Source organism: Cucumis melo, chromosome 1 (assembly GCF_025177605.1).
Source record: "Cucumis melo cultivar AY chromosome 1, USDA_Cmelo_AY_1.0, whole genome shotgun sequence".
In the NCBI taxonomy this organism is placed as follows: Eukaryota; Viridiplantae; Streptophyta; class Magnoliopsida; order Cucurbitales; family Cucurbitaceae; genus Cucumis; species Cucumis melo.
This window is the reverse complement of record NC_066857.1, coordinates 17,139,509-17,152,338: the sequence shown is the minus strand read 5'-3', so window position 1 is coordinate 17,152,338 and position 12,830 is coordinate 17,139,509. Positions and strand designations below refer to the sequence as shown.

Genomic DNA, 12,830 nt, shown 5'->3' with positions numbered 1-12,830 from the left:
GTATCTCACATACTATTTTTACTGCAACCCGTTTTTTTAAATAATGTTTAAAACAAGTTCTTTGTTCTATGTTTATGGTTTTAGTAAATAGGGATATTACTAAGTTTAGGGATCTTTTCACACTATATATCGATATTGTACCAATTCACTTAGTACATGTTTTTTAGGAAACTTTACATACATTGTAATGGATCAACAAAAACTTATTGGAGTCCTAACTGCATTCACGTTGGCCCAACGTCAGATGTTACTAACGTTGGAACTATTAATGAACAACAATAAGCGTCTCCCACATACATCGTCCGATACACGCCATAGAATTAGGGAGCTTGCGTACTTTCGCATGATACACGAGTCAGATCTTGTGTGTCGGCAGAGCACGCGGATGGACAGGCGAACATTCGCAATTCTATGCCATTTACTTAGAAATGTGGCTGGTCTTTCGTCGACTGAGATTGTCGATGTTGAGGAAATGGTAGCAATGTTCTTGCACGTCCTTGCTCATGACGTAAAGAACCGCGTCATCCAACGGGAATTTGTACTGTCTGGTGAGACAGTATCTCGACATTTTAACATCGTATTGTTGGCTGTTGTTCGACTGTACGAGGAGTTGATAAAGAGACCTGTTCTGGTAACAGATAACTGCAATGATCAACGTTGGAAGTGTTTCAAGGTGGACATCATAGAAGTTCACTGTATTTGACCTTTACGTACGTCGCACTTATTTCAGCGTCTTTATTTGAGCCTGCAGAATTGCCTTGGCGCGTTAGACGGGACGTACATAAAGGTCAACGTCCCCGTAGGAGATCGGCCTACATTCAGAACGCGTAAGGGCGAAATTACAAACGTTCTGGGAGTGTGTGACACGAAAGGGGATTTCGTTTATGTCCTGGCCGGTTGGGAAGGATCCGCAGCAGACTCGCGGATCCTACGTGATGCCTTTTCACGAGAAAATGGACTACAAGTGCCAAAAGGGTATATCTTCTTTATAATAAAACATCGTCGCTTCCTACTTACCTATTTAAAGGTCTTAAACGAATGATTTAATAACAGGATATTATTATCTGTGCGATGCGGGATATCCCAACGCGGAGGGATTTCTCGCCCCATACAGAGGCCAGTGGTACCATTTGCAAGAGTGGTGTGGTGCTGCAAATGCGCCAACAAATCCAAAGGAGTACTTCAACATGAAGCACTCCTTGGCAAGGAATGTCATTGAGCCCGCGTTCGGTGTTCTTAAGGGTCGTTGGGCCATTCTTCGTGGGAAGTCGTACTATCCCCTGCAAGTCCAGTGTCGCACCATACTAGCATGTGTCTTGCTTCACAATTTGATCAACAGGGAAATGACATATTGCGAGCACGTTGACGACGTAGACGAGGGGGACTCCACGTACACGACGACCACCGCTTCAAAAGACATTCACTACATTGAGACAACAAACGAGTGGTCTCAGTGGCGCGACGAACTAGCCGAATCGATGTTCACTGATTGGTAGTTGCGTAACGCTTAGATAAGACAATTTTACATTACAAGTTTCGATTGTAAGGTTGAAATTCTACCATGTCTAATATGTACTGTAAAAAGTAATATCGGGTGTTGCATATGAAATGTACGCATGCCATGAATTTTTATCATGTCTTTTCTTTTTAACTGTTAAATTGTGAAATTACTAACGTACTCCATGTATTTTTTCTAATTTGTCATTCTCAGTATGTCAACCTCAAATCGTGCCCCAAGACATGTCTGGACGAAGGAGGAGGAGGGTACTCTTGTGGAATGTTTAATGGAGTTGGTGTCAATAGGGGGATGGAAATCAGATAATGGTACGTTCCGCCCAGGTTACCTTGCGCAGTTGGTACGCATGATGGCGGAGAAACTACCTGGATGTCAGATCCGAGCAACGACTGTAATTGATTGTAGAATTAAGACACTGAAGCGAATATTCCAGGTCATTGTCGAAATGCGGGGGCCAGCGTACAGTGGCTTTGGGTGGAACGATGAAGAGAAATGTATCATTGCAGAGAAAGAATTATTTGATAATTGGGTTAGAGTAAGGAAAATAATATAAACGTCACACAACGTTCACAATGTACATTTACTTAACAATTTTTCAATCAGTACTCATACGTAATATTTTTTTTCCCGCAGTCGTATCCTGTAGCGAAGGGACTCCTGAACAAACCATTCCCGTATTACGACGAACTTACATATGTCTTCGGTTGCGATAGGGCGACGGGTCGGTTCGCTGAGACATTCGCCGACGTCGGGTCTAACGAGCTTGGTGGCGAATATGACAGATTTTATATGGGGGATGGAAACGAGGAGTTCCCGTCCGTGTACAGCCAGGGGATTGACCTCTCGCAGAACGATGTACGTGCATCCTGACCTTCTCGCACTTCAGAGGGTAGGACCGGATTGAGTGGATCCAAGAGGAAGAGGGAAAGTCAGCGAGACTTCGATGTTGAAACGATACATCTGGCGCTCGACCAAACAAACGAGCAACTCAGGCAGATTGCGGAGTGGCCTGCACGCACCCTTGCAAATGACAACCATGTGTGCACGAAATTCTTCCACATATTGCGTGAGATGCCAGAACTTACAAGTTTGGATAGGGCGTTATTGCAAAGGCATCTTTTGTCTCGTATGGACGACCTTCGGGGTTTTGTACTCATGCCTGAGGATGAGAGGGAGGGATTTTGTAGAGTCATCCTACGAGACATTACGATATAGTTTATGTTTCTAATGACCTAGATTGCTTATTATTTCCTTACCTTTTTTTCTGTATGATGTTGACTATTTATGCATTTCCTATTGTAAAGAACTATTTTTTTCCTTCATAATGTTTATTTTAAATTAAGGAAAATAGTCACAATTTTCCAAAAGCATTATAACGGCTATTTATGTAGGTTTAAAATAGAAGGACATCGCTATCGCCGATTAGAAATACGAAATAATTTTTTTGTCTTTCTAAAAAATGAATTGTAATAAAATTTTCACAATATGTTCAGAAATTAATTTTAAATTGGACAACTGTCTGTACTAATTTAATAGCATTACACATACAACAAATTATTTGCAATAATACGGGTTCGACGCTTTCGTAAAAATGTATGCAATAATTTTTTTTATCATATTTACAATCTAATTTAAAAAATATTATACCACATAAAAAAAATTATTAACCCAACCCATATAACAATTTCCCCAAATAAATTTTATCATAAAATCCACGTAAACCTACCCACCTAACCCTTCCCCCAAACACATCTTATCATAAAATCTTCATTAATCCTCCCCACCTAACCCTTCCCCCAAACACATATTATCATAAAATTATATTTCTAAACCCTTCCCCCAACAAGAGTTATGATAAAACTAGGTTTAACATAACACTAGTTTTATCATAACACTAACTCTTTCCTAAATCAACCCTTCCCCCAAACACTCCCTCAAAGTTAGAGGTTTGATTTACTCGCTCATAAAGAGAGAAAAAGCATTCACGTTAACGAGTGCAATTACTTTTTTTCAAACAAAAACAAAAAAGTGAAATTTAAAGGATAAACTCATCTTTTAAAAGAGAAAAAGAAACTAACTTTACCTCTATAAAGAATTAATTCAACATATTTGTACCATAGAATCAATTTTAAAAGATAAGTCTAAAGAAAAAGTTAAAAATAAGTTGGTTCTCATACTAAGAGAATTTTGGTACTCCCAGGTTTGCACTTATCTCAATGTAGACCGGAATTCTCTTTTCATTTCTCTTTTTTCTTTGTGTCTAAAAAAAAGGATGCACGTAAGTTACACAAAACCTAGCCTAGTCAGTATCTTAAACAATCTTTTAGGAGAATAAATTCTTGAAAGATGGATTGATGTAATTGAAAGATGGACTGATGTAAGAATCAAATAGGTAAAAGTGATAACATTAAAAATAATATGTTCTAAGAGAGAGAGAGAGAGAGAAAAAAGGCTATAAAATTAGAGTTGAGGAATGGTTTAAAATTATTGAAATTGAAAAAGAAGCATTTTATAAAATAAGAAAGAGAGGAAAAATGGAAATAACTCTTAACAATGGCTTCCAAATGCCAATGATGGGGCTTGGAGTTTGGCGAATGGAGAAGGAAGAAATCAAAGATCTCATTATCAACGCCATTAAAATTGGTTATCGCCATTTTGACTGCGCGGGTAACACTCTTTTACTATTTACCATTATTACATTGTTACCTTCAAATATTATTTTGATCTCTGTAATTAATTTATTTAATTTTGAAGAAAATATTTTTTTTAATCTTTTAGATCTGAATCTTTCCAAAAATAAAACAAATCAGCAAAATATTTACACCGTAAAAAATAATTCTAAAAACGAAAAAAGCCTACAGATCCATCGTGTAAAATACCAAAAATGTCATGTCAACAACGCGTGCGTAATATCGTTGGTATAACAACACGCGCGTAAAATATTTGGTACAAGTACGCGCGCGTAATATATTTGGTACAACAACGCGCGCATAATACATTTGATTCATGATTGTTTAGATTTGGTCATTTAATTTTGCTATTATTTTTTTAATTATATCGTTTAATTTGGTTATATTTAAATTTGATTACATGATCGTTTAGATTTGATCGTATAGATTTAGATAGGTAAATCGTTTTTCTTTTGATACACAATTGTTTAGATTTGACTAAATGATTTTTTTTTTAATTCTTTTGGTATATAATCGTTTATTTTTTTTACACGATCGTTTATATTTATTTACACGATCGCTTATTTTTTCAAGATTCTTTAGTACACGATTTTTTAGATTTGACTAAACAATTTTTTTAATTCTTTTGGTACACGATCATTTAGATTTGACTAAACGAATTTTTTCAAGATTTTTTGGTACACTATCGTTTACATTTGGTTAAATAATATTTTTTTTAATTTTTTTTGTACACGATCGTTTAGATTTGAGCGAACAAATTTTTTCAAGATTCGTTAGGTACACGATCGTTTAGATTTGGCTAAACGATTATTTTAATTCTTTTTGTACACGATCATTTATTTTTTTACACGATCGTTTAGATTTGTTTACATGATCATTTATTTTTTTCAAGATTATTTAGTAAACAATCGTTTAGATTTGGATAAACTATTTTTCTAATTCTTTTGGTACGCAATCGTTTAGATTTATTTTACACGATTGTTTACTTTTTTTTACACGATCGTTTATATTTGACTACTCCAATCTAAATAATTTTTTTTTCAAGATTCTTTATACACAATCTTTTATATTTTACTATTTTTGTACATGTCGTTTACGATATAAAAAAAAAAAAAAAAGAAGAAGAAGAAGAAGAACCATGGAAAAAAATCATAGCAAAAAAAAAGAGAAAAAGAAGAAAGACGATGGAAATATTAAACGACGTAAAAAAGAATCGAAAAAGAAGAAAGACGATGAAAACAAATCGCAGCAGAAAGAAGAAAAACGATGGAAACAAATCGTAGTAGGAAAAAGAAGGAAAAAATAAGAAAGACGATAAAAGAAATCGCAACAAGGAGGAAGACGACGAAAGAAATCGCAACGAGGAAGAGAAGAAAGACGGAAACCTGAAATATTTAAAAAATGGTTAATTTTATGGACTTTGTTGTACGAGCCGAGCCGTAAATAGCTTAGTGTTTTGTTACATTTATGAAAATTATCTTTTAAATTTAGTATCCATTTATTTATTTGTTTCAATATGAGTTTTGAGTTTGATTTTTAAAATGTTACTATTTTTTCAATTCGATTTAATTTAAAGATTTCAAATTTCATAACTTCTCCCTTTCACTATGAAATATTTTGGATTAAATTGGATTGGTTCAAATTCTTTGGGTTATTTAGTCTTTATTGTTTATCTTTTAAAAAAAATGAAACGAGTTAATCTCTAAAACATTTATTTATTTATTTTCAAACATGAAATTAAAACGAGTGAGTAATTATTGAATTTAATTTAAGTCATGAAAAATATGTTCCAAAGTTCAAATTGGATATTGATACAGAGAGAAATAGTGTAATCTTAAGTTTAGGAAAATATCAATAAATGGTTGGATATTGCATAATATTGGAAAATTCTAAAAACAAAAGATTAAAAAAGTTAAATTAAATATTTTATGATTTTTAAAACAAGCTTACATACATATATTCATTGTTGATACGAAAAGTACATTGGTGCTTTTGTTGCTTATTTCTTTTATTCCGTAGACTTTTCTACAATATAATATAAATATAGATGATTCATCTATCTGTAAAATCAACGTCAACATAGAAACATCAGTGAAATTTTAGTCTTATATATGCAATCTATGCCATTAGAATATGTGAAAAGAATATAATAAAAAACTGTACCAATTTATTTTATAATAAAATGTTATCTTCTTGCAGCTGACTATAAAAGTGAGGCTGAAATAGGTGAGGCACTTGCAGAAGCTTTAGAGAATGGACTTGTGAAAAGGGAAGAACTTTTCGTTACCTCTAAGGTGATTTTTTTTATGCATTATTAAATTGTAAATTAAATCTAAAGTTAGAATATAGTATATCAGCATTTTTAAATATAACAAAATTTTAGATTCTATCGATAATAAAAACCGATAAATTTTTATAACTGTTTATCAATGTTACTGATAAAAGCATATTAGTGTCTATCCATGTTTAGTATTGATATCATATGAAATTTTGTTATATTTTGTAAATAGTTACTGTTTTTTATAATTTTCCTATAGTATATATCATTTATACTTATTTAGTTTATATATTTTGAAAAATTCTCATAAATAGTCTATCAGGAAACAAATTATTCATGAGGATATTTATCAAATTATATAAGATCTACTTAATCATACAGTTTTATCAAACCATATAAACTAAATTTTAATTTTTAAATCATATGAATTAAATTATAACTTTTTCCATATCATTACGGCAATAGACCACATACATAATTAAATCATAATTTTCTTGATGTTCAAATAATTTAAGATCAGACGGTTTGTTTTATTAGATCAACTAATTGAAGTATGCATACGTACGCGAAGCATTGACAATGAATTTTTAACAAAATGATAGAGTTATGGTCTATAAAATTAAGTTGATATAATGAAGAATGATGAATGACAGCTATGGAACTCGGACCATGGACATGTTCTTGAGGCTTGCAAGGACAGCTTAAAGAAACTTCAACTACAATATTTGGATTTGTATCTAGTGCACTTCCCAATAGCCACAAAGCATACAGGTCCATGTTGTTATGTTCATCTTCTTCTTCTTTTTCTTTCAACATTCATGTGCAAATATATGTGTACATCATATGAAACGGTTATCAAATAAAACTATTATAATAGCAAGATTGTTTTTTAGTAACTACTAGGTGTGTATATTCATGATAACGAGGGAGTATAAATTCAAAATAAGTTAAATCACAAGTTTTAAGCTTTTTATTATATATGTCTATTTATTTTTAGTTTATGAGCGTCGAAATCAATTTTTTGATTAAGTTGTATGATGTCGAATTGCAAACTATCATTATAAGGTACAATAATGGATTAACTAGGATGGCAGTTTAAAGCAAAATTATGTCATCATGTATGTAAAATGACAATTACTTGTATTGGTAATTTATAACTGATATCAACTTTCATGTGCCATATCTATACAATAACTGGTAGTTGTGATGTCAGCATCATACTTATGTCATCTTACATTTACAATTGAGTCTCTAAGTTTTCGATTTTGTAAATTAATATGGTATTTTTTTTCTCTAGATAATGCTTATAATGTGAATTCTCATATATTCTTTTTAATCTAATATTTAAAGGGGTGGGCAATACCAGTAGTGCGCTCGGTAAAGATGGGATGTTAGACATTGATACAACCATATCTTTAGAAACCACTTGGCATGCCATGGAAGATCTAGTTTCTGCTGGTTTAGTTCGAAGCATCGGTATCAGGTATTGCACCTTTTATTTTCTCCTTTAACCAAAAAAAAATTCAATATATTTAGATAACTTGGTCCAACCATTTTATATTTATCATATTAGATATATATGTCGAACACTTATTTATATCAATAATTGATATGGTATTGTTAGACAATAAGAAAACAAAATATGCCGATTGTCAATTTTTTTTTTTTTGAAATATATACATTTTTCTAAATAAACATGTTGTTTACATGTCTTATATTTTATAAAAAGGACGTGTTTATCATTTTTTGTGTCTTGTGTTTGTAGTAATTAGGTTTTATAAGAGTCTCTTGCTTCTCTCGTACTTATAATTTAGTTTTGGTTTATTTATATATTAAAATACCCCTTTCAGTTTATGTACTGTTGTTTCATTATCCACTTGTTAATCTAAAACATCTATTTAAGCCTATAATAATCATATTTCAAATAATCACTTCAAAGAAATCTAAAATTTTGTCAAATGTTAGTAAAGACATAATAACGTTGTCGGTAAGTAAAACCGTTACTTCTTAAAAGAAAAATTAATTTGAAATATACATTTTGAAAGTATACATATACATCATTTCAAATGCGAACAAAACAGAAATGCATCGACCTATTTATTATTGGCAATAAGATTTATATAATAAAGTTTGTGTACAACAAAATGATGCAGCAACTATGACATATTTATGACAAGAGATTGTTTGGCATATTCAAAAGTGAAGCCAGCAGTGAACCAAATAGAAACACATCCTTATTTTCAAAGAGAATCTCTTGTCAAATTTTGTCAAAAGCATGGGATTTGCGTCACGGCTCATACTCCTTTAGGTGGTGCTGCTGCAAATCCTGAATTTTTTGGTGCAACTTATAATTGTCTCGACGATCCTCTTCTTCAGGTACGACGCAAACTGAAATTTCTTATATCTTTTTCGATTTAAATGCCGATTAAAACATCTCATTTCTTTTCTTTTGTTAAGTGTAATCCTTCACTCTTCAATAGTTCCTTTGTGTTTTTGTCTAATTTATTTCTAGTTTAAGATCTTTCTCGAATGTTAGTTCTTTCTCTTCAATGATGTTAATTTTCTTTAAAATAAATTAATTTTGTTTATTAGAAAAAAAACTGTACACCTGTGATTTTAGCTTAAAATATAAATTTTGGACTAACCTATGTACATTTTGGGTTCTATTTCATTGTAGTCATCGTCCATATACTTTCATTTTTTGTTTTATGTACTTTGAATACATCTTGAACTTAGTATTTCTATTGAAATTTTATTATAATTTTCGTGTAAGAATAAACATAATAGGTGAATATATTTTCGATAGCTTAAAAAAATGCTAATGGAGATTTTTGTTGAAAAAAATTATAACAATAACGAACTTATATAGCAAGGACAATTCTACGAGTAATTGAAAAATGAAATAGATATTGTTGAGATGTTGAGAATCTCACGTTGTAAAAACCAGCGAAACTCACACTTCTCATAAGATGGATGGACTACTTCTCTTATTTTAAATTGGTTTTGAGATGGAACTCCATACACATATATATCAAATAGAGACTTTGTAAATACATAAAAGCTCTAATTAAAATGGTATTTTAATAATGTATTTTATCTTAAAACTTTTGTATTACAATTTACACCTTGATTAAGGTATATAACTTCTTGTTTTTTAAACCGGAGATTAAACAAACACAATTTTCAAAGATTATTGAGATATCTTTTTTAAAAGATTCAGAAAATTACACCATTCGAAAATTCGTAAATGAAACTTGTAATTTGACGATATTTTATCGAGGTTCTTTTCCTTATTAGGAACTCGCAAAGAAATATGAGAGGAGCCCTGCTCAAATTGCCCTAAGGTGGGGAATTCAAAGAGACACTGTCGTTATACCAAAGACTTCAAAATTGAAAAGATTGGAAGAGAATTTGCAAGTTTTTGATTTTGAGCTTGAAGAGGAAGATATGGATCTCATCAAAAATATTGACAAGAAATATAGAACCAATCTCATATCAACATTGGCTTGGGGCATGGATATATATGCTTAATTCACTCTAATCTAGGGTTTGTTTGGTAACTTTTCTGTTTTTTTTCTATAACTATTTTTCTGAAAACATGTGTATTTGGTAACTAATTCACGTTTTGGTCTTTAAACAGAAAACTTATTTTTAAAGTTACGAAGAGACGTTGAAAATGAAAAAAAAAAACTTTCAAAATATAAATTTTTTTTCAAAAATAAAAAACAAAATCAATTACCAATTTTTCTTTTGTTTGTTTCTGTTTTTAATAAATAAAAATTAAAAAACAAAATTTTAAAAACATAAAGAAAAAAATCGAAATAGTTACCGAACAATACCTTAATTATTATGTACTTTTATCTAATTATTACGTGCTTTATCGAGCATTTTCATTTTTTTTCTCTTTTTTCTTTTTTGAGTGACTAAAAGTTTGGTAGTTCTTTTATATATATTCTACTCAAGTACTTTTGTTGTTGAAATAAAATGAATAACTATGGGTTTTGAGGGTGTGAACTTTTAAATTGTCTACCAAAATAAAAAGGTCAAACTGGGTTTAAAACTTAGCCTAATGTGTATATTGACGTGGTTTGAAATGTTTTCAAATTTTATAGAAATTAATGATAATATATAGTCGTCAGGGATGTAGTTGGAAAAACCACGTCAGGAGAGGAACTCTCGACGAACTATTAACACAGTGTCGGGATTTCAGAACTCCTAACGGCTAAATGAATTATTGCATGCGTGTCCTAGTTGTTGTATCCTCAAATAAGTTTATTCTTCAATCGAAACTCTTGTAGAACATTAAGAAGGATCTAACATTTCATTTTCTTCAAAAAGGTTGCTAGTTTCTTCTCCATTATGTTTAATTGTAACTCTTTCTAAACCTCTAGGAAAGTTGACTGACTCTCCATGATATACTCAATTCATATATGCATGAGAGGGATATTACAACTGTTAAATGATGTCGTTCCACACCTCTAATGACTCTCACATTGAATTCATACAATTCTTGCATGTACATCGTCTTGTTCGTCTAGAATCATCAACATGAAACTTTTTGCAACCTCTTAAAATTGGGACACTCCCTCTCTATACTCAACCGACAATTTATTTCTAAGTTTGATCCAATCTTTATTCATCGTTAAAGACCTAAAAAATTAATAGGTTTGATTATTCAATAATCTAAATAGAGAGAGAAAAATCAGAAGAATTAAAGATCTAAATATTGTCAAATTTTTCTTTTCTTTATAATATAGGGGTGTTCACTGTTCGGTTTGAAGCTGAAACTGCACCGGACCGCTCACTTGTGTTAAACCGAATCAAAACTGAATCGCTTATACATAAATAGAACTGGAATAAAATCGAACCGCTTATGCATAGATATTAGAACCAAAATCAAAATGCATAAATATTATTCCACCTTTAGTTATTGGATCTCGGGCCTTAGTGACACCGAGTGCCACCGGGATGAAAGCTTCTGCTTTTAGTTATGTTATATATATATATATATATATAAAATTGTTTATATATATAATTTTTTTTAAAATAAAGCGTTCGGTTTGGTTTAAGAAATTAAATAAAAAAGTGGTTTCAATTTAAATGAAACTAAACCAAACCACATGCATTCGGTTTTGATTCGATTGTAGTTCGGTTCGATTTTCAATCGTTTTTTAAATACCCTATAACATATACATGAACACACTTCTAGGTCATTCTAAAAGAAAACAATATTTTAAAAATTACTTTTTAAATTTATATTTTAATTCTTAAACTTCATCCATATCCATAAACTTAATTTAAATAAATTTGAGAACTTAATTTTAAATTTTGAAAGTTTAAAGATATAATTACAACTAATACAATAATTTTTGCAAAATTTCCCCTTTTTTTAATGTATTTCTCAACCTTCTTTAACACACAAACACATATATATAATTGAGAAAATATATAATAAAAGATTGGACCATGACTTTATACCAAATCACGATATTGGATTCAAATATTAATTTATAAATTTCATAACGCATTATATTGTGGTCTTTTTAAAACAAAATACACATTAGTTCAATTAAACTTAGTTATAATGTACAACATTCTAAACATTTAAAGATTTTATTTAAACCTTTTAAAGCTCATAATTAAACATTTATAACCATTCTATCTAATGTTTGAGTTTGTACCAATAGTCGAAGACCATAATCTTTGAAATTAATTTAGGTACCAAATTTTAATTTAATCATAGTTGAGGATAGAGAAATGCATGTGTGGCTCTAAGATGCTTTTTCTTAATCGTGATTATGTCTTATAGTTCAAAATCATCTCTAACAACTACAAATAATACAATAAGCAAAATATTTTTTTGCAAAATGTCGTAAACAACAACAACCACTTGGATCCATCGACAAAAATCTTTCATTTTATGCATTCCATCACTTGGATCCAACAACAACAACAATCTTTCACAACATATAGATGAGAAGAGAAGTTACATACCGAAAGAGATAGAGGCAGGTGACAACATCACAGAAGGACAGAGGGCAGTGGTGGCACAGGCGGCTGTTAGGTGGCAATTCTACTCTTCTCGATTTCTTGTTCCCCCTTCTCTACCTGTTCACATTCTCTCTTCTCATATCTGAAAAATACAGATCTGAAGAGGGTTTTTAAAGAGTAACTACCGACACACAAGAGTCGGGAGTTACCTATAACTTCTAATGATGTACTTTAGTCGTTGGAAGTTACTTATATTTCCCAACGCCTAAACCCTAATCATCAGGAGAAGTAGTAAGCTTTTTAAAATATCTTTCATCTTTCCCACAATGCTAGTATCGCATTGAGAGATATGGGG

At 31.2% G+C, this 12,830-nt stretch overlaps 1 protein-coding gene across 1 annotated transcript; it reads left to right on the top strand.

Annotated features, from left to right (window-relative positions):
• Positions 1–4,016: 4,016 nt before the first annotated feature.
• Positions 4,017–10,903, top strand: LOC103490341 (NADP-dependent D-sorbitol-6-phosphate dehydrogenase-like). The gene is made up of 6 exons (XM_008449819.3): positions 4,017–4,183; positions 6,406–6,500; positions 7,138–7,255; positions 7,835–7,967; positions 8,638–8,860; positions 9,782–10,903. The coding sequence occupies exons 1-6, from the start codon at positions 4,051–4,053 to the stop codon at positions 10,013–10,015; spliced, it is 936 nt and encodes a 311-aa protein (XP_008448041.1). The 5' UTR covers positions 4,017–4,050; the 3' UTR covers positions 10,016–10,903.
• The last annotated feature ends 1,927 nt before the right edge of the window (positions 10,904–12,830 follow it).

Bases quoted from the DNA above. Each gene is read 5' to 3' on its own strand.
- LOC103490341 (XM_008449819.3), top strand. From the start codon at position 4,051: ATGGAAATAACTCTTAACAATGGCTTCCAAATGCCAATGATGGGGCTT. The intron at 7,968-8,637 runs GTATTGCACCTT...AAAATGATGCAG, and splicing joins GTTCGAAGCATCGGTATCAG to CAACTATGACATATTTATGA. The intron at 8,861-9,781 runs GTACGACGCAAA...TTTCCTTATTAG, and splicing joins TCGACGATCCTCTTCTTCAG to GAACTCGCAAAGAAATATGA.